This window comes from Dysidea avara, chromosome 9 (assembly GCF_963678975.1).
Source record: "Dysidea avara chromosome 9, odDysAvar1.4, whole genome shotgun sequence".
Lineage (NCBI taxonomy): Eukaryota > Metazoa > Porifera > Demospongiae > Dictyoceratida > Dysideidae > Dysidea > Dysidea avara.
Window position 1 is genome coordinate 31,347,703 of NC_089280.1, and position 27,996 is coordinate 31,375,698.

Consider the following 27,996-nt stretch of genomic DNA (forward strand, 5'->3'; position numbering starts at 1 on the left):
GATACGTGCTGTAGGGAGATCTGCAACCGCGGTCAAAGTCTTGACCAGCGGAAATTTCGCTTTGACCTGTGACCAAGAGCCTTTTTCTATCTTTGACCAGTGACCTAGCTATGATATTTCAGTACTTTTCGATTGTCGGTCTGAAATTTTTACCCTTGACCGTTGATTTGGCACGAATTTGGTGGCCTTGACCTTTGACTTAGACTTTGACCGCGGTCGCAGATCTACCTACAGTGAGTGCCTGTGTGTCACCCCCTTGTAGTGTATAAACGGCTTGCTTTTTAAGGCGTGGTCGTTTTTAACTGTAACATTTCCGTGACATGCTTTGAATTTTGTAGGTCAAGAAATGTATTCTACGCTTCGAGTTTTGTAGGTCAAGAAATGTATTCCAGCTAATGGCAGTGACAAACACTTCGGTTAGTTTCAGCATGCTAGAGCTCCTCAGTTCTTAGTAGGCAAGTATGTTACAGTGTAAGGTTTGAGCTATAACATATCTGTCTTGTAAGGCGAGGAGATGATTCCTACCCTACGAAGTCACGAATCATGAATTTTAGGAGGCAGCAAAACTAGCTGAAAAAAGTGCTCTGCAAGACTTCAGACTACCACTTAGAGTGATGGATTAAATGCTTTTTAAGTGTTACGTACCGTAGAGTATTTCATATCGTTTATGAAGATGGTTAAATTTTCGTTGATGTTTTGACCACAAATATACGGTACATAAAATGGAAGCTCACATTACACGGGAGACGCACCCTAAAAAGGCAACCCGTCTATAAGACATTACGATCCAGCTTGTTTCAGGGTCTGTCTTTATGTCAGGGCACATGCATTGAATGTCATTACGGTTGACAATGTCCTGCAATAAACTTCCTATGTACTAAAAACTAAAATCACAATAAAACCTGATTCTGGTGGTTGCTATATAGGTAAGGCTAATTAGCCCACAAAGAAGCCCATTTGTCTGACCATAATATCAATTGCAGCACCCTTAACAATGTTGCTAGCAATTGAGCTCCCATTAAACTATAATCATGCTTTTATTGGTATCAATAATTGCATAGACATTTCTTGTTAGGCCATTCACAAATATGGCTGTCCTGAGTGTCACATATGTGGCACAGCTCTAACTATTCTGCTTTTATATGGTTTCACATATGACACAATCCACAACACCTTGTGCAAGTTGCTCATTACTTGATAATACACCATTCTACATGCATGGGTATTGTGCAGATGCTCTATCAGGGAGTATAAGACACAGGATTGCATAATAGATAGCCTAAGGGTGATTACAAACTAGTCAATAAATTATAATATGAAGTTTTTCAACTGTTTAAATCTCTAGTGTTGTTCCTGCTGTATTAGGGGCAGGGTGGATCCAGATTTTTGGAAAGGGGGGTCAAAATAAAATGACACTACAGGGAAGGCACACCTTACTGTGCTAAGCACACACTATCATGTGAAGCATGCCAACCTGGGGGGTCTTGAAGCATTCCCCCTCCCCCCCTTCAGGTAATTGTTGAAAATTAGATTGTCTGAGATGGAATTTGAGAGTGATTTCAGCATGGGGTTCATCACAATTTTTATTCAATTCAAGTGTTGTATTAGAGGTAACTGCTCTATTAGGATATCTCAATCTTGATAACTCGATTTTGATGTTTACAGTGTACAATTGCTGATGGGCCAGAGTTTCCAGCTATTGAATTATTATAATAGCCTGTCCAGCAGCTCTTCACAGTACACACCTTTGTGTACTCAAATACAATGGTGTAGTCGCCAGCATTGAAACCGGGTCATTACTGTTAACCCGGATGACCCACTGTGTTATCCGGGTCAGACCCGAATGTGACCCGGATTAATTAAAGTCAAGGCATGCGATAAGAGCTACGTTTCAGGTTGTCTCGAGCGAGTCAGACCATGTTTTGAGCTTTCGATTCGTGTTGAGTAAACGAGTAGTTATGTGATAACTAAGCCGGTAAGTTTATAATCACTCAGTGGGTTTTAGTTCCATGTAGCTACAGTAAGTTTACAGACAGCAGTTGGGTGTGGCTTCCTGCATACAATTTCCCGATATATTGAAGTGGGTATGGCTCACTTATCCTGCTGCAAGACTGGTATACAACTCTTACAATAATCGATTAGTGGACGTGGCTCCATGTAATGTTGCAGACAGCCAACGGACACAGTTTCATGCTACAGACTGCACTTACTAATAAATGGGCGTGGCTGAGCATATGTTTGTAACACGATAAGTGGCGTGGCTCACGAAAGAGCTACATGACTAGCATTTATAAGTTTCCATGTTGCCAAACAAACAATTTCGTTTCTCACGTGATCCAATCCGGGTCAGACCCGGATAATTTGTAAACCGGGTCGGACCTGGATGACCAGGAGAAAATGTGACCCGGATGACCTGGATGATCTGGATGACCTGACCCAGTTTCAACGCTGGTAGTTGCTAGACAGGATCTTTTAGAATGCACTCAATGCAGCCCCTTGAAAATGCTGACAAACTCTAAATATTGGAAAGTTTATACATTGAACAGATTTTGATGTGTATGGCTATATAGTTACTTAGACAACAATCAAAGAAAAGTTACTGTTTGTGTTAGAGAAATTTTGTTTGTTAATACAATGCCACTCATATATGTACAGCTAGTTGTGAACTCTCAAATATATGGGCATTTAGGCTGGCCGTTGGGAGTCTTGAAAGTATGGCATTACTTGATAGAGACTGGTGGTAGCTATTTGTAGCTAAACATCACAAGTAGAAAGACAAGACTTCACTGGATGAGATTTTCATGACATATAGAGCACAATTGTCATGCATACTACAAAAAAAAAAATGGCGGTCAAAAGGCCCCTAGACTCATCCCTAAATCTGCCACTGTCAGGGGGTAAGTTGCTCCATGACTTTATTACTGATGAGAAGAAGGAGTATAGATGACAGTCTATTCTTGATGTTGGTCTCGTGTAGCGCTAATGATGGCCTTGAGTTGTGGTATGGAGAGGGATTAATTAATTGTCGTGTATCTGAATCACTTTGTTGATAATTATATATATCTAATCCAAAACAGCCAAGCTGTAAAAAAAGTGCGGCCCTCAAAAAGGCTATGGTGAAAAAAGATGTGAAATCCAAAGTAGCGGCCAAGAAATGGCTGTTATGGTAGGTTAATGGTAAAAATTTTAATAACAACAATTCAGGTGAATTTTTGTGCCGCTTGGTCTTGGCACAAAATTCACCTGAATTGTCATTATTAAAATTTTTAGCATTAACCTACCATCACAACCATTTCTTGGCCGCCACCTTGGATTTCACATCTTTTTTCACCATAGCCTTTTTGAGGGCCGCACTTTTTTTACAGCTTGGCTGTTTTGGATTAGATTTCATTTCTTTTTGTATTTGTATACCCCGGCTTTGGGACTTTTTAACCTATCTTTTTTTCTTTACCACAGGACGAAGAAAAGATGAAGTAGATGTACTTTAAATATTTTATCAGTAAATGTACAAATTATATATATATATATATATATATATATATATATATATATATATATATATATATAATACATATATTGATTACAGAAATCTCCATGGTGATTTCTTTGTAACTGAGCACTCTACAAGGTGACTTCTTCTAGATACTATCTCTACAGGGTGAATTTTTTGTAGCTGAACAATCTACAATGTAACTTCTTTTAGCTGATTTCTCTACAGGGTGATTTGTTTGTAGCTGAATTCTGTACAGTTGATTTGTTTGCAGCTGAGCTCTTTACAGAATGGTTTCTTTGTAGCTGAACTCTCTACAAGATAAGTTCTTCTAACTGATCTTTCTACAGGGCAATTTGTTGTGGCAGAATTTAATACAGGGTAATTTCTTTGCAGCTGAATTCTCTACATGGTGGTTTCTGTGTAGCTGAACTCTCTACAAGGTAATTTCTTCTAGCTGATCTCTCTACAGGGAGATTTGTTTGTAGCTGAACGATCTACAAGGTAACTTCTTCTAGCTGATCTCTCTACAGGGTGATTTGTTCGTAGCTGAATTCTGTACAGTTGAGTTGTTTGCAGCTGAGCTCTTAACAGAATGGTTTCTTTGTAGCTGAACTCTCTAAAAGGTAACTTTTCTAGCTGATGTCTCTACAAGGTCACTAGTTTGTAGCTGAGCTCTCTACATGGTGGTTTCTTTGTAACTAAACTTTCTACAAGGTGACTTCCTCTAGCTGATCTTTCTACACGGTGATTTGTTTGTAGCTGAACTCTCTACAAGATAACTTCTTCTAGCTGATCTCTCTACAGGGAGATTTGTTTGTAGCTGAACTCTCTACAGGTGATTTGTTTGAAGATGAACTCTCTAAATGATGGTTTCTTTGTAGCTGAACTCTCTACAAGGTAACTTCTTCTAGCTGATCTCTCTACAGGGTGATTTGTTTGTAGCTGAACTATCTACAAGATAACTTCTTCTAGCTGATCTCTCTACAGGGAGATTTGTTTGTAGCTGAATTCTGTACAGGTGATTTGTTTGCAGCTGAGCTCTTTACAGAATGGTTTCTTTGTAGCTGAACTCTCTACAAGGTAACTTCTTCTAGCTGATGTCTCTACAAGGTCACTAGTTTGTAGCTGAGCTCTCTACATGGTGGTTCTTTGTAACTGAACTCTCTACAAGGTGACTTCTTCTAGCTAATCTTTCTACAGGGTGATTTGTTTGAAGCTGAACTCTCTGCAAGGAAACTTCTTCTAGCTGATCTCTCTACAGGGAGATTTGTTTGTAGCTGAACTGTCTACAGTTGATTTGTTTGCAGCTGAACTCTCTACATCATGGTTTCTTTGTAGCTGAACTCTCTACAAGGTAACTTCTTCTAGCTGATCTCTCTACAGGGTGATTTGTTTGTAGCTGAACTCTCTACATGATGGTTTCTTTGTAGCTGAACTCTCTTCAAGGTAACTTCTTCTATTGATCTCTCTACAGGGCGATTTGTTTGTAGCTGAACTCTCTACATGGTGGTTTCTTTGTAGCTGAACTCTACAAGGTGATTTCTTCTAGCTGAACTCTACAAGGTGATTTCTTCTAGCTGAACTATCTCTTTCCATAGTTGCATGAACTCCCTACAAGGTAACTTCTTCTAGCTGATCTCTCTACAGGGTGACTTGTGTGTAGCTGATCTCTATACAGGTTTCTTGTTTCTAGCTGATCTCTTGAATTCTCTTCAGGGTGACTGCTCTATTAGGATGACTGCTCTATTAGAGTATCTCGATCTTGCACTTACTGCACCAAGTTGGATTTCATGCGTGGCTTTAAGTCTGATTTTTTTACACCATTGATGAGCCTTTCTAAGATGATTACTCCATCTGTACAGCGATTTTCAAAGCATTACCCCAAGCGGTTTATCTGGTAGGCGTGGCAAGCAGTCGTTTTTTATTAGCTAATCTCGATTGCATAATTGTTACACACTGTTGGTTTTTTCATTGTATCTTCCTGGTTTTTAGCTCGGTTTCTTTCAAACCACCAAAGGTTTGAGGTTCAATAGTTAACCTATTCATCCACCGATTTTCAGCTTCTTCCCATACGCGGTTTACCCTGTAGGCGTGAGTGTTATGTTTCGTGAATAACCGCTCATAACTCTTTGCCTGTTTATTGTATTCCAGCCAAAGGTGGTACCGAGATGCGCCGCTATACCCCCTTCTGTGCGCCAAATTTCAAGGCAATCGGATATGGCGTTCGCGTTTTATAGTGTTTTTTGTAATTGTGCGACAAGAGGAAGAAAAATAAGAAGAAAAAAATGAAGAAACTAAGCCAATTTTTGAAGTCGCATATCTCAAGAAAGCGTGAAGCGATTTTGCTCAAATTTGGAGTGTGGAGTGCTGAAGTTGGAGGGCATGTCTACAGCAAAAATTGTCTTGTTTCATCAAGGAAGCACAGAGCTATGGAGGTGCGAAAATTGCATTTCCTTTCTTCCTGTCAATATACTCACGGGTGTTACGTGCCGGCTTCTTGGGCCGCACGACACACTACCGTGTGTCTTGATATTTAAGGTTACAAGTTTCATGTTATCTCTTTGTGACAAAGATGTGAGGTTGCTATCACTAAGGAGTATATATCTAATAAAACGAGTAGCTCAATGTTGCATCATTTCAAACTTATGTATATTTACTTGTGTATAGTATATTAAAAATCATAAATGTAAAAATAAAATAGGAATCCAAGCGATAAAAAGTAGTGAAACAAGAGAAGAAGGATGGTAGCTATTACAGCAAAGCTCGGTGGGAAATCCCTACTTTGGCATGATATAGCCATTATTTTGTGTTCAATGCCAAAGTAGGAATTTCCCACCGAGCTATGCTGTAATAGCTACCATCCTTCTTCTCTTGTTTCACTACTTTTTATCGCTTGGATTCCTACTTTATTTTTAAATTTATAATTTTTAATATACTAGTTTGTTAAGTTTTTTTTGTTAAGGCATAGCTACAGCTAGCTATAAACATGTGACTGTTCTATTAGGGTGACTGCTGTGTTAGAGTATCTCGAGGCAGCCTGCCAGATGTCCACTTGCCAAAAAGGGGCGTGGTTTCGAACGATTATAGAGTATGTAGAGTCAGCCTTCCAAATTGAAGGTGTGTGGTCACTGAAATACAGCTAGCGCAAAAGGGGTGTGTCATTGTGGTTTCAATCAATAGATTGATGATGCGTAGAATGAAGAATGGGCGTGATCTTGTGACCTATCGTGAAGCTATCTAGTACCAGTACCTCCATACAGTACCCTCCGTCATAGATTATATCAGTAAGGAATATAATCTATTCCTCTGTACAGTAGAGTAGTCTAAGCGCCTTAAATAATCTTGTGGCATTCTATTATGCTGCTTAAAGAAAGTGTTGATACAGAAAATTAACACCTCGATATGGTTTCGTTGGATGAAGAAGAAGACAAGCAACCTGATTGAAGATAAAAGAAAAGACAAGGCGCAGAGGGCACACAGTTATTGGAACCCTAAAAGGCACATCCCACTGGTGAGTTTGTTATTGTTGCGTAAAATGGGGGCCGTGCACTGCTTCGTTTGGCCTCTAGGCTTTCGACTGTGGTAAGCCAGTCAGGCAGTCAGGTAGTCAGGCAGTCAGGCAGTCAGGCAGTCAGTCTAAAATTCAAAGTTTTGGCGATTTTTAAAATTCTGTATCCGGCCACCTGTAAGCGTTTTGTTGTATTTAATGCTGTTTTATGTATTAGATGGACTAGTACTATTCTGTAAAGGTGATTTTCGTCTTGTAAGATATCTCTAGGATGATTTTTAAAGGCAGGATTTTGGGCGGCGCGCGAAAATTTTACATGGATTCCTACTTAAATGGTACGACCGTACCGTTTGATATGGACTCCATAGCATAATCCAAAATTGGCCAGACCATGGTAACAATTATTCTTTTTGACTGTTGAAGTACAGGAACTTAGATTTCTTTTGAGAAAACCAATAGTTGCATTTGCTTTTGCTACCACTCAACCAACATGATTGGTCCATTTTAAATGTTCATCGATAGTCACTCCAAGGTATATATATAATTGCATGAGATGACTGTTAAATTAAGTGCTGGCTAATGTAAAAATTTTGATTAGCTGATAGGGAATGTCTGTCTGGTATATGAGAGTGGGACACTCTCCTCAGTATAATACTCTTGATAGCCTTCCACCCGTACCAAATATTGAAAAATGTGGACAGGAAGTTACAGTCTTACGATCAAACATCATGGAATCCTGAATTTTTTTATGTGTTAAACCTGATAACTTTATTCGTATTAATATCATTATGTGCTGGAATCATAGATTTATGCATCAGTATTATCACACTTTCAAAAATCGTTGCTTCAACCCAGTGGCTTTGCCAGACTTTTTGAGAATATAGCAGTCATCTCAGACTATTTCCACTTTACTCTCCTTATTTGTGTCCATCTTGACACATTCACTTTTTTGTGTCCATGTTAGTCCAGTCATTTTATGGATTAACCTTTAACTAATAGCAACACAAATGGTTTCAACAGATTCTAGCACAGAAAAATGTGCTCTATAACATATCAAAAGTCCCGGAAAATCCCATAAGGGGAAAGTGACCTTTTGCATGACCTTTTTTGCCATTTTTAGCAAAAAATTAGGATTTGTGCTTCTATTTCAGCTATACATTATCCAAACTATTTATATTTGGTATCAAATGATTGCTCTCACTATAAGGAACAAGATGACACTTGTTTGGTATCCATAGCTTAATCTGTTCTAAAGTTATCATCATTTTACTGGACAAAACTAATATTATTTAGTCCCGCCCACGCACTTAATTAAATTTTGATTTAAGCTATTTATTGCTTGTCTAATGATAGTTTTCCCATGGCAAGGGACTATTTTCATAACAGAGGGTCATAATGAAGACCAGAAGGTGCATGTGTTACCATGGAAACCGAGAATTAGCATAGCTTTATATACAATTCGGTTGTTTTCATTCTCCATTGTCATGAAGGTAGATTTTAATTCTTTACAACTCGAAACCTGACATTGTACAAGTTAAGTTAGGTACATACACAATGATACACGTTAACCATTGCCGTGGTAAGGGATAATCTATTCCCTTGTGTATATAAATGGTAAGTTTCACTTTCATTCAGTACTAGTGTTGGTATCTGTATCATCTTCTTCATGGATTGAGGTGTCTGAGTTGGTGCAGCCTGTTCCCTTGCAGTTGCAACAAACAGAAGAGCATTTCACCTTGTATTTCTTGCAAGTGCATCTCATGCTGCTGCAGTTAGTGTGGCAGTTATATCTAATCATTTTCAACAGCTCATCTGGAGCAGGTGATAGATCAGTTAGCACAGGCATCAGTTTACCATCATAGTCTTTCTACCCCCATGCAGTTGGCTGCATTTCACTGGCATCACCTTTCCACTCTTGTGTTTGGAATTATACATGGAAACTGTGATATTTAGCAGCAGCTGAAGTAGGTGGTAAAGTTTGTGGAAGAACAACTGTAGTACTTTTAGCTACCTATTCACAAAAACGCTTGTATTGGAGAGAGTTTAATCCTTCCTTTGGACTTCCACTGTATGCTTGCTCTCCTGCAGCCACGATGTCATTTGGTGTAGATGCTACTGCACTGAACACTTTGGCCTGCATTTGAAAGTATTTACTGGACTTTACCTTTCCCAATGTCATATAGCTGTGGTGTTGTGCCACATCCAAGTATTGCATGTAGGAAGAGAATGTTGTATATAACATATTTCAAAGCCAAGTTTCTCTTTGACAGCAGTTATGTTCCACAGCCTGGGTTTCATAGTGGCTTTTTTGGCTCTGATTTGAAAAATGTGTTGTGTGATTCCAAGCAGGCATGATAACACAACAATACAAGAAGATCGGTGTCATCACCAACTAGCACAGTGTCTGCTATTATGGCTAATTCTACTGCTTTTTTGTAATGTACAATCATCACATCAGCATCTCCTGAAGCATGGTATACTTTACAATTTCTTTCCAAGAAGCAGCTAAGCATATTAATGAACTGCTACTTGTTGGTGCTGTTCAATAAAAAAGTACCCTTCTTCATGTTCAGCTTCGTATCTTTGGTGAATGACACAGCTACTCCGGAGTACCCTTTGGCCCTCCTCAGATGTACCATATCTTTTGTTGATGACCTCTCACATGTCATTCACCAAAGATACGAAGCTGAACATGAAGAAGGGTGCTTTTTTGAACAGTACCAACAAGTAGCAGTTCATTAATATGCTTAGCTGCTTCTTGGAAAGGAATTGTAAAGTGTACCATGTTTCAGGAGATGCTGATGTGATGATTGTCAAAAAGCAGTAGAATTAGCCATGCAGAGTAGCAGATACTGTGCTAGTTGGTGATGACACCGATCTTCTTGTATTGTTGTGTTATCATGCCTGCTTGGAATCACACAACACATTTTTCAAATCAGAGCCAAAATAGCCACTATGAAACCCAGGCTGTGGAACATAACTGCTGTCAAAGAGAAACTTGGCTTTGAAATATGTTATATACAACATTCTCTTCCTACATGCAATACTTGGATGTGGCACAACACCACAGCATTGGGAAAGGTAAAGTCCAGTAAATACTTTCAAATGCAGGCCAAAGTGTTTAGTGCAGTAGCATCTACACCAAATGACATCGTGGCTGCAGGAAAGCAAGCACTAGTGGATTTATACAGTGTAAGTCCAAAGGAAGGATTAAGCTCTCTCCAATACAAGCGTTTTTGTGAATAGGTAGCTAAAAACAATACAGTTGTTCTTCCACAAACTTTGCCACATACTTCAGCTGCTGCTAAATATCACAGTTTCCATGTATAATTCCAAACACAAGAGTGGAAAGGTGATGTGCAGCCAACTGCATGGGGGTAGAAAGACTATGATGGTAAACTGATGCCTGTGCTAACTGATCTATCACCTGCTCCAGATGAGCTGTTGAAAATGATTAGATGTAACTGTCACACTTACTGCAGCAGCATGAGATGCACTTGCAAGAAATACAAGGTGAAATGCTCTTCTGTTTGTGTGGCAACTGCAAGGGAACAGGCTGCACCAACTCAGACACCTCAATCCATGAAGAAGATGATACAGATACCAACACTGAATGAAAGCGAAACTTACCATTTATATACACAAGGGAATAGATTTCCCCTACCACAGCCATGGTTAACGTGTGTCATTGTGTATGTACCTAACTTAACTTGTACAATGTCAGGTTTCGAGTTGTAAAGAATTAAATCCATCTTTATGACAATGGAGAATGAAAACAACCAAATTGTATATAAACCTATGCTATTTCTTGGTTTCCATGGTAACACATGCACCTTCTAGTCTTCATTATGACCCTCTGTTATGAAAATAGTCCCTTGCCATGGGAAAACTATCATTAGACAAGCAATAAATAGCTTACATCAAAATTTAATTAAGTGCGTGGGCGGGACTAAATAATATTAGTTTTGTCCAGTAAAATGATGATAACTTTAGAACAGATTAAGTTATGGATACCAAACAAGTGTCATCTTGTTCCTTATAGTGAGAACAATCATTTGATACCAAATATAAATAGTTTGGATAATGTATAGCTGAAATAGAAGCACAAATCCTAATTTTTTACTAAAAATGGCAAAAAAGGTCATGCAAAAGGTCACTTTCCCCTTATGGGATTTTCCGGGACTTTTGATATGTTATAGAGCACATTTTTCTGTGCTAGAATCTGTTGAAACCATTTATGTTGCAATTAGTTAAAGGTTGACCCCTTTTTTTCCATAAAATGACTGGACTATGTCAGCGTTGAAACCGGGTCGGGTCATCCAGGTCAACCGGGTCACATTTTCTCCAGGTCATCCAGGTCCGACCCGGTTTACAAATTATCCAGATCTGACCCGGATTGGATCATGTGAGAAACGAAATTGTTCATTTGACAACGTGAAAACTTATAAACGCTATCGCGTAGCTTTTTCATGACCCACGCCCACTTATCGCGTTACAAACATACGCTCAGCCACGCCCATTTAATAGTAAGTGCAGTCTGTAGCAGGAAACCGTGTCCGTTGGCTGTCTGCAAGCTTATGTGGAGCCATGCCCACTAATCAATTATTGTAAGAGTTATATTATATTTATTACTGTATATCAATTAGAGTACAAACACACAGATATTAGGCATAATTACATCATTAAACAATCAGTCAATTGCTCTTTAAAAATGTCTAAGAAGGAGTTGTATATAGTCAAGTCTTGCAGTAGGATAAGTACTTTTGTGAGCCACACCCACTTTGGGAAATTGTAATACTGGGTATGCACGAAGCTACACCTAATTGCTGTCTGTAAACTCACAGTAGCTACGTGGAACCAAAACCCACTGAGAAAGAGAGAATAAATGTCTTAATGAATATACATTACAAGCATACAAGGGCCTAGACCATAGGCGGCGGAAAGGGGGGGGGGAGGGGCCCCTCAGAATGATATCACACCGAAGTTATCCTTCTTGGAGTGGGGCTGAAAGTCGTGATAAAGATCGAGATACTCTAATAGAGCAGTCACAGTATTAGAGCAGTGTGTAGTGAGCTATGTAAGGATTTTTATGTAGTTTATCAGCTATAAATGTGTAGCTGGTGACATAGGAAGCTATTGTCAGCTGGTTGTGACCTTTTTTTTTTTTTTGGTCTCACCTTACTAAACCAGAGACAATGTAGTGCCTCCTGATAAGTCTGGCTCAGCCCAGCCCCCCCTCATATCAACTACTTCCTCCGCCCATCGCTTAGACACAGGGGCACCATATGCTGATGGATCAGTATAGGAGCCCTGGCAAGAGACTGATTTTAAATTATAAACTTACCGCACATAACTACTCGTTTACTCAACACGAACTGAACGCTCAAAACATAGTCTTGCTCGCTCGAGACTACCCGAAACATAGCTCTTATCGCATGCCTTGGCTTTAATTAATCTGGGTCACATCCGGGTCAAATCCGGGTCTGACCTGGATTGTTATCCGGGTCAGTGGGTCATCCGGGTCAGCAGTAGTGACCCAGTTTCAATGCTGGTCCATGTTATTCTATAGTCTCTGGTGGTGAGGACGCTTTCGCTAAGTATTCTGGCAAAGGAACTCTGCTGAATCCATCAGCATTGCCTATAACATCATCTTTCTGGTACATGGTAGGCATGATGAGTTGATGCTCATCTCTACAGGTGCCATAGCAGTGCCTTGCTAAAGATGTGTGCCACATTATGCTGCACAGTGTAAGTACTCTCAATTGAATATAGAGGTACTAACTATAGTATTTTAGGTGAGCAAATTTTACCAATGATCATAAGCTTTAATGTGCACATGATCATCATTGATGTGGCACAAAACAGCCCTATCGCCATACAGAGAGGTGTCACAGGCAAAATTTAATGTTCTATAGACTGGAAAAGTCAACAGTTCTGTAATGTTTTGGAAAGCAGAGCAGCTTGCTCTTGTGAGGTCCACTTCCATGAATGAAAGTGTCGGGGTAGTTTTTAGAGTGGTGCCAAAGCTGTAACCATACATTAGGGAAAAAATTGTTATAAAAATTGATTTATAATTTCCCTATATGTGACCGGATTTGCAAAAAGGAGCTTTTAACTAGTGATGCACCGATACCGCTTTTTCACTACCGATCTGATAAATTTGAGGCCAGAAATGGCCGATACCGATACTTTGCCCCACAGGCATTTCTCACAAGAAACAGCTAGTGATTTAAGCTTACTAAACTCATTTGCTAATCCCATCAACTGCAGTTTACTGGTTTTGTGGCTATCAATTACTCGCAAAGATAAGTTTATGGCTTCAATGAATCTTATTTCGTGGCTTACTTCAGTTTCCACTGTACTAATAATGCTAGTAGCTGGCTTCTTTTAAGGAATTCATGGCTTATATCAGCTTTTGCTCAGCTCCGTTCAATGCGCTATGTACACCGCCATCTTGATAAGTAATTAAATGACATCATTTAAAGTATCAGTTGGTATCAGGCATTTATAGCTTTACCGATACAAGTCCGATACCACCAAAATAGGGCCGATACCGATACTAGTATCGGTATCGGTGCATCTCTACTTTTCACACACATCCAATTTATAAACTTTGTCTTCAGATTGTAAAAAGCTAATGGCTTGAAATTTGGTCAGCAGTGAGTACCAACACAATAATATTGACAGAGAAAATTTCAGGCTTATATGTTACTTGAACAATAAGTTATCGTCTTCCACATTCATAGAATTGTATGTGTGTGGAAGACCCCTTTCTGCAAATCCGGTCACGTATATACTGTGCTTGTTGCACATCAATATAGTCGGGTGTGTCTGAGGTATATGTAATTGTAATTGTCTCTAGTGTAATTGTAATTTTGTAATTGTAATTATGTATTTGTAATTGTCTCAAGTGACCACATCTTCCAACACTTCTTCTTCACTTGCAGTTAAACTATGTAGTCATCATGTTAACTCCAGTCATTTCTCTTGGTTTCACAAATTTCTCAAGACAAAGTCCTTTAGTGAGCATGTCAGCAATCATCTCCTCACTTCTACAATATCTAAGCTGTACAGCTAGTGCCATTCTTGATCTGTTCTTGAATAAAGTGGTACTTGATATCGATATGCTTAGCACATCCGTGTTCTTGGTCATAGATATAGCTGATTGGTTGTCTTCATCAAAGATTACAGTTGCATCTGTTGATTCTTCCATCAGATCTGTAGTCAATTGCTTTATCCAGACTTGTGCTGCACTTGCCAGTGCCATATATTTTGCTTCTGTGGTAGGCAAGGCTACACATGAGTGCTTCTTACTTCTCCAACCGACAGCAGTTCCATTAATTAGAAACATGTATCCTGATGTAGATTTGCGATCATTGAGATCTCCTGCGCAGTTAGCATCTGAGAATCCAGCAAGATTATTATCAGTATGTTTGCCGTGTAATAAACCAGAATAATAGTAATATTCATTGTGCCTTTCAAATATCACATAATACGTTTTGCTGATTTCTAATGTTGATTGGTTGGCTTAGCACTAAGCTTTGCTACATTCATATGCTATGTCAGGCTGTGTCCTTGTTGAAATATACAGAAAGCTACTAATGGCTGACTGATACAAGGTTTGGTAAAAGTATTCATCATGTTCTTAGCCTTTGTAAGCTTTGTACTGGCATCAACAGGTGTAGAGACTGCATTGCAGTTTTCCATTCCAAACTTTTGTAAAATGCTTTTAGTGAAAGCCAGCTGGCCACTCCATACTTTTCCAGCTATGCTGGTTTTGTATAACCTTTAAATCATGCAACTCACCCATATCTTTGACTTGAAAGTGTTCAGCAAGGACTTGTTTGACTTCCAGCATTTGTTTGTCCGCTTAGTTATCAACAAAATATTGTCAACATACACTGCAATTATAAATAAATTTCCTTCTGAAGCCACATAGAGGCATGGATCACTTGCTGTTTGTGAAAAACCCGTATTTCTCAGTTGGTCATCAAGTGCAAAATTCCAGCATTATGGAGATTGTTTCAAGTCAGAAATACTTTGCACACTAAATGCTCTTGGCCTTTGATGATAAATCCTTCTGGTTGTTTCATGTATACTTCTTCCTTTAAGTTGTCATTCAAAAAAAGCAATTGTTACATCAGTCTGGTGCAGTTTCAGGTCATGCTGTACTGCTAAGGCAATTACTGTTCAAACCAGCAAAATGTTTCATCATGATCATTTCCAAATTTCCAGCATTGATCTTTAATTTGAAAACCACTTGCTTCCAACAACTTTACGATCTTTTGGGAGTTGCCATAAATCCACACTTCATTAGCATGTAGGGATTCTATTTCCTTTGTCATGGCATTTCCCACTTAACTTTGTCTGGACTTGCTAATGTAATGGAGTAGCATAGCACAAAAAATGGTCATTTCGTGTACTTTGCGATACAATTATGAAACTTTCCACACAAATAGTACTCCTTGTGATGATTATTTTTTTGATATAGAGCCATCGCAGATTTGACCTATGGTGACCTTTACAGCCATTTTTTTTTTCATTGAGAATTCATCATTTTTGTCTTTATCTCCCTGAGGCACTGTTTAAACATGGTTACAAATTAAAGGTCTTCTTGACAGAAACTAATTGATTTTTATTAGGTGATTTCATTCCAAAGTTATGATAATTTATATTAGCCATGAAATTCTATGAAGTTTACTGCCCATTGGTAATTTATACCCCTAGGGCAACAAATTTTATGATTACTAAAGTAATAACTTTGTGGTGGAATGAGCTATTCACTTCAAACAAAAGTTGTATTTAATTTGAAACCTTGTTAAACTGTTTTAACGGTGTAAAATAATGCTTCAGGGAGATAAAGACGAAAATGATAAATTTTCAACTGAAACATAGTTATAAAGGTTGCCTAAGGCCAAATATGCAGTGGTACTATATCAAATAATAAATATCACAAGAATTACTATATATATATGTGGAAAGTTTCATAATTGTATCACTAAGTGCACGAAATGCGCACTATGCTACACTACTAATGCTTCTATAACAGTTGTTGGTTTTTTAGCATCACAGTTTGCAACAGTTACTGTAGTATTCAATTGATACATATCGCATCTCTTCTGTTCTGGTGGTTTGTTTTCAGTAGTTAGCTCTTCATGTTCATTCTCTTGCTCATTAAACAACACATCTCTGCTGTGAAATACCCTCTTGCTTTGCATATCATACATCCTGTATTCTTTTACTTCATTTCCATAGCCAAGAAAAGTACACTTCCTGGCCTTTGAATCAAGCTTATGTTGTTCATCTTTGGGTGCATGACTGTTAGCAACACATCCAAATGTATGTGAGTGCTGGACATCAGGCTTTTCACCAGTTAAAGGTCCACTGAAATGGTAAAATACACTTTGACTATTATCAATCCTTGCTACTAGTGGGATAGGTTGATGCATGTGATTTAGTCAGATTTTGTTTTGATATAACACATTTTAGTGTATTGTGATTTGTCAATTATATTACATCATAATGCATCAGACAAAGAAACTGTAGTATGCATGAGGTGCCATTAAAGCAACAGAAGCGTCCATATACAGCTAGATTCGATTTAGTTTCACTTCATGTCTAGCATAACAACTTAAAACATGGTAAGAACTTGTACTGCAAGCAGTTACAAGCCATTAAGTGAATTTACGATGGTCTTGTGGCAAAGAATGGTTGAGTACACCTGTTAAAGGGACTGTAGATCAACAGTACAGTGGTTGAAATACATCTAAGTTTATTTCTTAGTTTCATTGAAGGGTCCAATACAGCAGATGGAGGTAGATAAATGTGAGGAAAAACAATTGTGATGGTGCCACTGGCAAGACATTATCCCTACCAGGCGGAGGAGTGACTCAGGAAAGTGTAATATAGTTAACATTGTTTGTTTCATAGTACTGCTAACCCAGTTTTGTAAACAAATTGAACTAATTTTGCTTCAGCGAAGCATAATGAAACGTGAGCTTTGATAGTGTGAGGTACACAGGTTGAGCTACTCAGTACAAGCAACTACAGAACAACTCCGCTATTGTTTTCCAACAGAGTGTTCAAGTAACCTTGGAACACTATGAAGTTGAAAAGGAGAGCTTGGTATTGCCACATGTACATTACTGTTTATTTACCTTTCCCATTGCAAATTGTGTAAATAACAGTACTTTCGGTTCTTTGTCTGATGTCACACATAACGTAACTAGACTTTGTGTCTTAATATCTCAATATAACAACATAATTGATTTATAAAAAGGTGTTTTTGTACATTGCATGATACAAACAACCTATTTATTCAATAAAATGGCAAGTGAATTTTCCATTTCAGTGGACCTTTAAAGCTTCAAATGGTGTCATTCCTAGCAAACCTTTGGTTGGGTTTCGATTTCTCAGATAGACAGCAGTTGACAAAGCCTCTGCCCAAAACTGCTGTGGTAGTTTAGCATCATACAGTATTGTCCTTACAGTTTCAACTAAGGTGTGATTCATCCTATCTGCAACACCATTCTGCTCAGGAGATTTTGGTACTGTGAATTCATGTCTAACTCCTTCTGTCTTGTAAACTGATTTGAAATATACTCACCACCATTATCTGACCACAAGGTTTTCAGTGTGCAACCAGTGGACTTTTCAACCTGGGCTTTTCACTCTTGAAAGACTTCACACTTGTTTTTCAACACATACACCCAAACATAATGGGTCTTGTCATCAATGAATGTTAAGAAGTATACAGTTCCACTCAGCGATTGTGTACCCATCTTTCCACACACCACTGTGAACTAAACTAAGATGATCTGCTATTATTCTCTGGAAATTTATCTCTGTGGTGCTTACCCTCTACACACAATTCACAGAAGTCGATATCTGCTGATACATTGTAGTCCAAGCCGTGCCACACTTGCTCTTTTGTATTACTGCTACTTTCAGTTGCATTGACCTGTTGACTAGTAGACTGATGATTCAGATCAAGACACATGATAGTGTGTCGTGTGGCCCAAGAAGCCAGCACGCCACACTGTGAGTACATTAACAGGAAGAAAGAAAACGCAATTTTCACACCTATGTAGCTCTGTGATCCCTATTCCGATTGGAACTAAATTTTCTACAGAAATGCCGGCCAATAAGGGGAGTCCACATACCAAACTTGAAGAAAATTGCTCCAGATGATTCCGAGATACGAGTGACGACAATTTCATTTTAATTTCTTTTTTTTATTCTTCATTTTGCACATTTTGCAAAATCCACCATAAAATACGAATGCGTGCTCCAATTGAACTGAAAGTTGGCACACTTAAAGGGCTCATTACAGCAGATCTCAATACCAACTTTGGTAGGAATCCGATGAATATTCACAGAGTTATGACCGATTATTCACTTATAAGAAGGTTGAAGGTCTGCATATCAAAACTCATATCAATTTAACCCATACATTACAATTTTCCATAAAACATTATTATGCGTAAAACCAATGTACAGTAGCCTATGGAGGTAAGTTAGTTTTAAGTTACATTATTCATCATAACTCTGGTTCTGAAGGTGGTATCAAAATTGTTCTGCCGCCATTACACATGCATAACACTCCTTTATTCGATGATAACAAAATTTAACCGAAGCTAAAGTGTTTACAGGTTGCAAATTTACAACAAATGATAGTAAGTAGCAACTTACGCAATGCAAAATCCATTGGAGAGCAAATCACGAATTGTGACCCGGTCTGCGAAAAGGGCTCTTATAGCCTTTCCAATTATCCATGTTTGGCTAATCATAACTCCTAATCTACTAAAGCTATCATCATGTAATTACACCCACAGCTACTGCCAGGTTAGGGTTGTTGAGTGACCAAATTGTAGGCTTGTACCATATTCACCAGTCAAGTTATGGGTTACCATATATATGCAATTGGAAAGGCTATAAGAGCCCTTTTCGCAGACCGGGTCACAATTTAGCATTCTAAGTAAATAGTGATATCATGTTGTTACCATGGCGATTAAGAATTTTGTTCAGGCGGAATCAGATAGAGCAATTTATAAGGAGTTGAATGATATCACGTTTTATGGTATTTTATCATGTCTAGTACTCGCAATTATTGAAAATACAAAATGATGTAAAATGTATGGAGTTTGTATTGGAGAAATTGAAAAAGTGATCCATCCATCCTGAGACCTTTCAAAGAATCAGAGTTTAAAATAGTCCATTTCATGGTCTAAGGGTAGAAAACAAACAAAGGACACTGGTAATGTACTATATTGTTGATAAAATGATTGCTGGCTGTAAATTTGATTTAGCCATTTTGACTTTACAAATCCCAATAGCATGTTTTGATATGGTCATGCCCACAGGGTAAACCCCTTGAAGGAATGAGCTGAAAATTGCTATGTAGATGGAGTAACCATCATAGGAGTGCCTTTTTGTGGTTTGAAAAGAATTGATATACTGACCATGGAGATATGACACAAAACACAACCTGTGTCACAATTACGTGATCTATTTTTATGAATAAAAAACTATTAGTTTTCATGTCTACTAGGCAAACTACTTAGAACAATGAACTGAAAATCGGTATGTAGCTGGAATAATCATCATAGATAGTCCTTGCAGTAGTACAGAAGAATCGGAGTACAAACTACTTAGTTATGATTCGAAAGTGAACTACGTGTAGCAGAAGCAAGATCGAGATACTCTAATAGAACAGTCACCCTAATAGAGCATTCAACTGCCAAGATACTCTAACAGAACAGTCACCATGCTGCTACAGATAAATCGCTCTAGCAATTCAGACCATTATAAGTTACCCTGTAGGGAGATCAGCTAAACCAATTCACCCTGTAGAGAGTTCAGCCACAAGCAAATATTCTTGTACAAAGTCCAGCTACAAGCAATTAAGTCACCCTGTAGAGAGCTCAGCTAGAAACAAGTCACCCAGTAGAGAGATCAGCTAAAAGCAAATCACCCTGTAGAGAGTTCAGCTAGAAAAAACTCACCCTGTAGAGAGATCAACTACATGCAAGTCACCCTGTAAAGAGTTCAGTTACAAATAAACCACCCTAAAATGTTCGGCCACAAACAAATCACCTTGTAGAGAGTTCAGCTACAAACAATTACCCTGTAGAAGATTCATCAGCTACAAACAAATCACCCTGTAGATAGATCAGTTAGAAAGAAGTCGCCTTGTAGAGAGATCAGCTTTAAAAAGCCCCCTATGGCTGGCTTTGGGGTATACAAACACAAAAGAAGTGATATCTAATAACAACATTAGAAGAATTATCGCTTTATCAATGGTTTAATATGCTGACTTGTTTGATTCTTGTTTCTTTATTTCTTTTATTTTGTAAATTTACTAGTGCAATAAAATATTGTATTAAGGGTTCCAACAATAAAAAGTAGTGAAACAAGAAGTGATGGTAACTATGAGGCAAAATCCCTACTTGAAATTGGGGTAGCAATGTAGAAAAATCCTGGCATGTGTTTTTAAATTAATAATTTTTAGAACTAAAATGAATATATCACATATTTGAATTCGTATTTGATTCGAATTTGTTCAAAACAATTATTGTAATTCGAAGCATCAAAATTACAGTGAAGATGGCGGACACTGGTAATGAGGAATCTTTGTCAGTCTCTACAACTGCAACAACATCAGACACTGGACTGTACCGATAATTGGATCAGTGATCTCAAAGGTGATCAGATTGGTTTCAGATATACCTTCCATATTATTAATGGGCATAGACGCTCTGTGAACCGATTAGTTTGCATGATAAATATTATGAAAAGCCTTTTTGCCGACTACAAACAAGCAGAAGCCTCTCTATACTATTCCAAGAAAACACTAAGTTATGAGAAGTCATATGATTGCATGCATAAGTAGTGTTAAATATTCTTACACAGAACAGTAGCTGTTACACTTTAAGAACAAAAAAGGAAAACTAAACTGATTGTCTGTGTATAACAGCCATCTTGGTAACTAATCAAAACACGGAGTAATCCGGACAAGGGAGCATGTATTAAAATATTTGTGGTGCCTAATTGTCTGAGTGGTGTAATAGAGGCCACACCACCATAGTTTATTTATTTATTAATGCTTTACAGCACAAGTGCTGAAGGTCTGTAGGACACCTGGTCCTACAGCCTGCTCAAAGGCTTTAGCTACTTAGACTTTAGCTACTTAAGGTGTGTTTGAAAAGTTGGAGAAAGGAGAAAAAATCCAAGACTGGACCTAGGTAGCCTCAAAGGTAGTTGTGCATTATAGCAGTTACATTACTTCTGTTTTCTTAATACTACAAATCATTAGAATATAGCTACATCATGCAGTAGCTACACCTGTAGTTCTATTTGATTTACACATTGCAGAATATACAATAATGTAATCAATATCAGCTCTTAGGTACAGATTAATTGGATATCGATGCAACTGAAAAATCCTTATCAATACACCTCTAGTAGCTACACATCATCAGACACTTCTACTATTGAGGTTTTAAGATATCAAACTTTAATGATGTTTGATTATTTGTTCTTGACTAAAAACATTTGTTCTCTTTCATTTAGAATATTCGTTTTTTCCCTAATAATTTTTATTGTACTACTTTGTTAACTTTTTATTAGAGCATACATATATAGCTATATAGTACTGTTTACTATTACTGTGACTGCTGTATTAGAGTATCTCGATTTTGCTACTCTGCAGTAAATTAAGCTGGTACAATACCTTATTTTTGAGGGATGTGGCCTCAGCAAGAGACGTCATGATCATTTAAGGGGCGTGGCCCATTGCAGTTGTTTTATATTTGCTGCTACCTGATACTACCGGGATATTACAGTCTGATACTACCAGGATATTACAGTCTGCTAAAGTGCCTCAAATTGTCTAAGTACACCACTTCAAGGAAAGCATTGATATGGAAAATTATCACTTTTGCTTGGTTTCCTGGCATGAAGAAGACAACCATTTAATTAAAGGGAATAGCAAAGTGCAGTCTCGACTTGCAACTGTGATCAGGTAGTGAAGCAGGCAGATTAAAATTATTATGTGTTGTGATGATTTTTGGTGTAAGTGTTTTCCTGTTTTTAATGCTGTATGTGATATTGAATGGAGTAAAACTATTCCATGAAGGTGATTTTTGTTGCATATGATGGTACTGTTTTGATACATAAAGTTCATTTAATATCCTAACATGGAAGGTGAATTACTTTTGTTTCCCTTACATACATTTCTGATCTTTCTGGACTTACTTTCCTTGGCCACATGGTGCAGTACTGTGTTGTTTCACAAGTAGGCAAACTTAATCATGTGCTGTGGGGGATTAATTTTTTCAAAACAAAGGACAAAAGCCATTACACTGCAGTATTATATTTGCTATAGTTTCAATTCTAGTTACCCTGGAGTATATACATTTCCAACTGGAAGGAAATGTTTCTAATTTTCCTTCCACTTGTTTTTTTTTCTTCTACTTTTTATAGCCAAGGGTGTGTAAAACTTGAATAACTCTCACAAATGACTATTTTTTGTACAAGCTAGCTTTTATAAAATCAAATGACAAACTATACATGATTCAACCTGGCTCCATTGTATGACTTGATTGAGACTATTCTTTATGTATGATTTAGTCCATGACGCTTTGGGAGTGGCACTTGTTTGAACAAATCATGAAATAAGGCATGTTTTGAAATAATGGTAAAAAATAAACAAACAGTAAACAGGGGTGGATCCAGAGTTTGTATTTACTATAAAGTATATAAATATCCTTATTCAGATCCTTATTCATAGCTTCATAGTCAAGCTACGCTGCCTCATGAACACTGTGACTGCTTTATTAGAGTATCTCGATCTTGTATACAATTTTTTGAAAGGGATGAAGGATAGGGGGGAGGCATGTGCCCTTGGTAATCGCTTGTTTATGTGAACAAGGTTGGTGAAGTAATGGGGATTTGGATTGCAAATCATTGCTTCCATGGTAGAACAAAGCCATGGCTACAGCTGAAGAAGAAAAGAAATGCAAAAGTATAGCACTATACTGTACGTGGTATTCTTCAGAACACCGAAAGGTAGATGATACCCCGTGAAATAATTGGGCACGTAGTTTCAGTCATTTATCCAATAGCACTGTGTGACAACGTTTAAGTCAGTCAGTCAGTCAGTCAGTCAGTCAGTCAGTCAGTCAGTCAGTCAGTCAAAAAGTTCATAATTTTGTAAATTTTATAACAACTTGCTTAGATTGTTTGAAACATTTATATAGACTAGATTTTTAGTAAACCCTTTCTTCTGTATCATTGTGTTTTCTTTGAAAAGCTGGTTTTTCTTCTTTGTAGAAGTTACGTCCCTACTAAAAACAGTACTGTTTGATACTTTATTTACGCAGTCTTTTTTATATATCCAATTCATCACACATGATCGATTCTTATTCAAATACTGTGATTAGATCTTAATGGGATATAACTTTTACATTTGTATAGAGTAACCAAATAGTGCCAGGCTGTAATGTGTTAGGGTTGAAAATTTTTGAATTGTACAGCGTCATACAATCAATATGTTTTTGCAGTGCTGACCTTCTCTGGTATCACTGATGCAGAGTGTACTGATGGTGTGGAGTTGACGGTGGATGGTCAACTAATATTTGATGGGACTACACTGTATAGATCAGTTGGTGATTCCTTTAGTGTGAGTTGTAGAAGGTGTAGTGGTGGAGGTCAACCCAAATGGTTTGATTCTAATGAAGATGAAATACAACGTTGTAGTGGTACCATTATGATATGTTCTGCAAGGAATAATAAAATTCAAAAGCTCAGATTTAAGCCATTTGCAGATTCATTAGCTGGAGCATATAAGTGTATGCAAGGTCAAAAGGGAGGTATAACCATCACCATCAGTGCGTTAGGTTAGTTGTTGGTGTAATCTTAGTATTGGACACAATCAAATATTTGTTGTGTATTGACTATGTCTTGTTACGTGTATGTACTGTTTTGCTGCTCTTCCATATGGGGATGCAACAATATTACAACATATCAATATATTGCAATATTTTCTACCACAATATTTTCATTACTGTATTGCAATGTACTGCAGAGCTGTGGTTTGTGGATAATTGCCCAGCATCAAAGGCACCAGAAAGTAATAGTAGATGATTTATTGGTGACCAGAAGCCATACCGTGAACATATAGCACTGATAATACGGTAGTACTAGCCTAGCTACTTGTAAATGTGTTTGATGATGGTTGCTTGACCTGTGGGTATACCATCTGCTGTACCTTAGCATACAGATATGGGCTATTTAAACAATTGCAACATTCACTTTACCACATTTCAATATCATATTCAAATATTGCAATTCAACAATATATTGCAATATTTTTTGAAAACAATGCAGAATTTGGAGTTTATCCATATTGTTGCATCCCTACTTCCATAGTAGCAATAGACTGGTTCATTTACTTTGCTGTACAGTAGAAATGTTTGTTTTACGTAGCTAGCACTTGAATGTGTGATTTAATATTTATTTATCTCCCAAACTCAAAACCGTAATGATTTTTATCTACATACAGTGGAACCTCAGTTATCCGGACCCCACTTATCTGAACTACGGGAATGACTACTCTATTAGAGTAATGATTGTTCTATTAGGGTAGTTAAAATACTGATATTTTAAAATAATTTGATTATGCTATTTTATACACATCTTCAGAGATATGGACTTTTCAGACTTATGGACCACTCCTGGTCCCAAGGGATTCAGATAACTGAAGTTCCACTGTACCCCACATGACAAGGACTTACAACAAAGAATTAACATTTTTAGGCCATTGTAATAGGGTTGGGAAATATTTCAATAAAATCGCCAATATCGCCTAATCAAGTGCCCGCAATACAATTATTGCACGTTTTTAGTCTTTGCAATATTATTACATAGGCAACATTGCATTTAGCAACAAGTATTGTAATTATTGTCTAATTTTGTGTCTATTCTGGGCCTCTTATTTGATAGAGTTTGTGCATACCATCACTAAATATGTCAATTAGTTGTTTTTGTAAACTCATTTTCAGTGAAACAAGCACTCACTTATATAGACATTGCAGACTTTTAAACTAATTAGTTAAACTTTCACATGCAATATTGCAATAGTCACATTAAATAGCTCATGCAATAATCGTATGTCACAAATTAGATATCAACCAACTCTATTGTAATATTGGAACCACGAACTTTGAAACATAATAATGTATAAACAGCTCCAAGTTCAGCTCCAATAGGATTCAGTTAATCAGTTTCATTATTATCATGCATATGTGACTGGAAGGAGTAGGCCTTGTAGGTATACAAGGACTGTACCATGGCTAAAATTGTTTGAAGGAGGCTGTTTTTGTAGTTCCTACTCAATTCTCAAAAATATTTATCTTACTTTGAAATAGCAGGTTTTATTTATGCCTCACGTACTAAACTGTTTGTAAAAGCAGTTTACTGTGCCCAAACCTTGAAAAGTTTGTGGCTCAAATTTCTAGCTGTAAACGTACATAAGTGTATGGGAACCTGTTAATGTTTTTTTTTTTTTTTAAGTATAAAATTGTAATCAAGACACACGGTAGTGTGTCATGCGGCCCAAGAAGCTGGCGCCCCACACCATGAGTATATTAATAGTAAGAAAGAAAATGCGGTTTTCACACCTTTGTAGCTCTGTGCTCCCTTATCCGATTGAAACCAAATGTCCTATAGAAGTGCCGGCTAGGTAGGAGAGTCCACATTCCAAATTTGAAGAAAAACGCTCCAGCCATTTCCGAGATACGAGCAGCCAAAGTTTGGGTTTTTTGTTTTTGTTTTTTCTTCTACTTCTTTTCGGACACTTCGCAAAATCTGCCATAAAACATGAATGCGTGCTCCAATCAGGCTGACATTTGGTACACTTAAAGGGCTCAGTAAGGCGAATCTCTGTACCAAGTTTGGTAGGAATCCGATGAACATTCACGGAGTTATGACCGATTATTTGTGTAAACTAAGGTCGAAGGTCTGTCACGCCCACAGGGTAAACCGCTTGAAAGAATGAGCTGAAAATTGTTATGTAGATGGAGTAACTATTGTAGGAGTGCCTTTTTGTGGTTTAAAAGGAATCCAGTTAAAGGCCATCGAGATATGATACAAAGCCCAACCTGTGACACAATTACGCGATCAATTTTTATGAATAAAAAAACTATTTAGTTTTCACGCCTATCAGGCAAACCGCTTAGAGCAATGAGCTGAAAATTGGTGTGTAGCTGGAATAGTTATCATAGAAAGTCTATGCAGTAGTACAGAAGAATTGGAGTATAGACCACTGAGTTATGATTCCAAAGCCAACTACGTGTAGCATATGCGAGATCGAGATACTCTAATAGAACAGTCACCCTAATAGAGCATTCAGCTACATTTATAACTTACTCCATTATAGAATTATATTACATTGCAAATTATTCTGTAGGGAGTTCAGCTACAAACAGTTAATCTTTTAGACAATTCAGCTATAAACAAGTCACCCTGTAGAGAGTTCAGCTACAAACAAGTCACTGCGTAGAGAGTTCAGCTATAAAAAAAAACTACCCAGTTGAGAGTTCATCTAGATCAGCTACAAACAAGTTACTTTATACAATGTTCAGCTACAAGTAAGTCACTCTGTAGAGAGTTCAGCTACAAACGAGTCACACTGTAGTACATACAAACAAGTCACCATGTAGCTGGAGAGTTCAGCAACCAGTCAAAAAAACCACTCTGTAAAGAATTCAGCTATACAAACATGTTATAACTCTATAGAGAAAGTTATAACTCTATAGAGAAATCAGTTAGAAACAAGTCATCCAGTAGAGAGATCAGCTACATCACCTTATAAAGACTTCGGTTACAAAGAAACGACCATATAGAGAGTTCACCTGCAAACAAATCACCCTGTAGAGAGTTCAACTATGAACAGATCGCCCTGTAGAGAGTTCAGCTAGAAAAAGTCATCATGTAGAGAGATCAGCTAGAAAGATCACCTTGTAGAGAGTTCAACTACAAACAGATCACCCTGCAGATAGTTCAGCTACAAACAAATCACCCTGTAGAGAGATCAGCTAGAAGAAATCACCTTGTAGAGAGTCCAGCTACAAAGAAACCATCACATAAAGAGTTCAGCTGCAAACAAATCACCCTGTAGACAGTTCAGCTATGAACAGATCACCCTGTAGAGAGATCAGCTAAAAGAATCACCTTGTAGAGAGTTCAGCTACAAAGAAACCACCATGTAGAGAGTTCAGCTGCAAACAAATCATATGTAGAGAGTTCAGCCAGAAACAAGTTCACCCTGTAGAGAGATCAGCTAGAAACAAGTCACCCTGTAGAGAGATCAGCTACAAAGAAATGATCCTGTAGAGAGTTCAATTACAAACTGATAACCCTATAGAGAGTTCAGCTAGAAACAAGTCACCGTGTAGAGGGATCAGCTAGAAACAAGTCATCCAGAGATCAGCTAGAAACAAGTCGCCCTGTAGAGAGATCAGCTACAAAGAAACCATCCTGTAGAGAGTTCAGCTACAATCAAGTTACACTATAGAGAGATCAGCTAGAAACAAATCATCTTGTAGAGAGTTCAGTTGCTGTAGAGAGTTCAGCCACCCTGTAGAGAGTTCAGCTAGAACAAGTCACCTTTTATGGAGTTCATCTGCAAAGAAACCACCATGTAGAGAGTTCAGCTACGAACAAATCACCCTGTAGAGAGTTCAGCTAGAAACAAATCATCCTGTAGAGAGTTCAGCTAGAAATAAATCACCCTGAAAAGAGTTCAGCTACAAACAATGAGTGTTTCAGCTACAGTTCAGTTATGTAAGAAGTCACCTTATTAACTACAGTATGTGATAATCATCATTCAATGTTAAATATACAAATATTTTATCAGACAAAAGCTATACACACAATTACTTCCTTTGTTCCACAATTCCTGCAGTAAAGAAAAAAAAAAAACAAGTGAAAAGGA

General features: G+C 37.7%; 1 protein-coding gene across 1 annotated transcript in view; it reads left to right on the plus strand.

Annotated features, from left to right (window-relative positions):
* The window catches only part of LOC136267013 (receptor-type tyrosine-protein phosphatase delta-like), a 91,958-nt gene that overhangs the window by 946 nt on the left and 63,016 nt on the right, over window positions 1–27,996 (plus strand). The window contains exon 2 of the mRNA XM_066062063.1: window positions 23,564–23,899. Within this exon, the coding sequence (XP_065918135.1) occupies window positions 23,564–23,899 (336 nt within the window). The remainder of the gene's footprint in view (window positions 1–23,563; window positions 23,900–27,996) is intronic.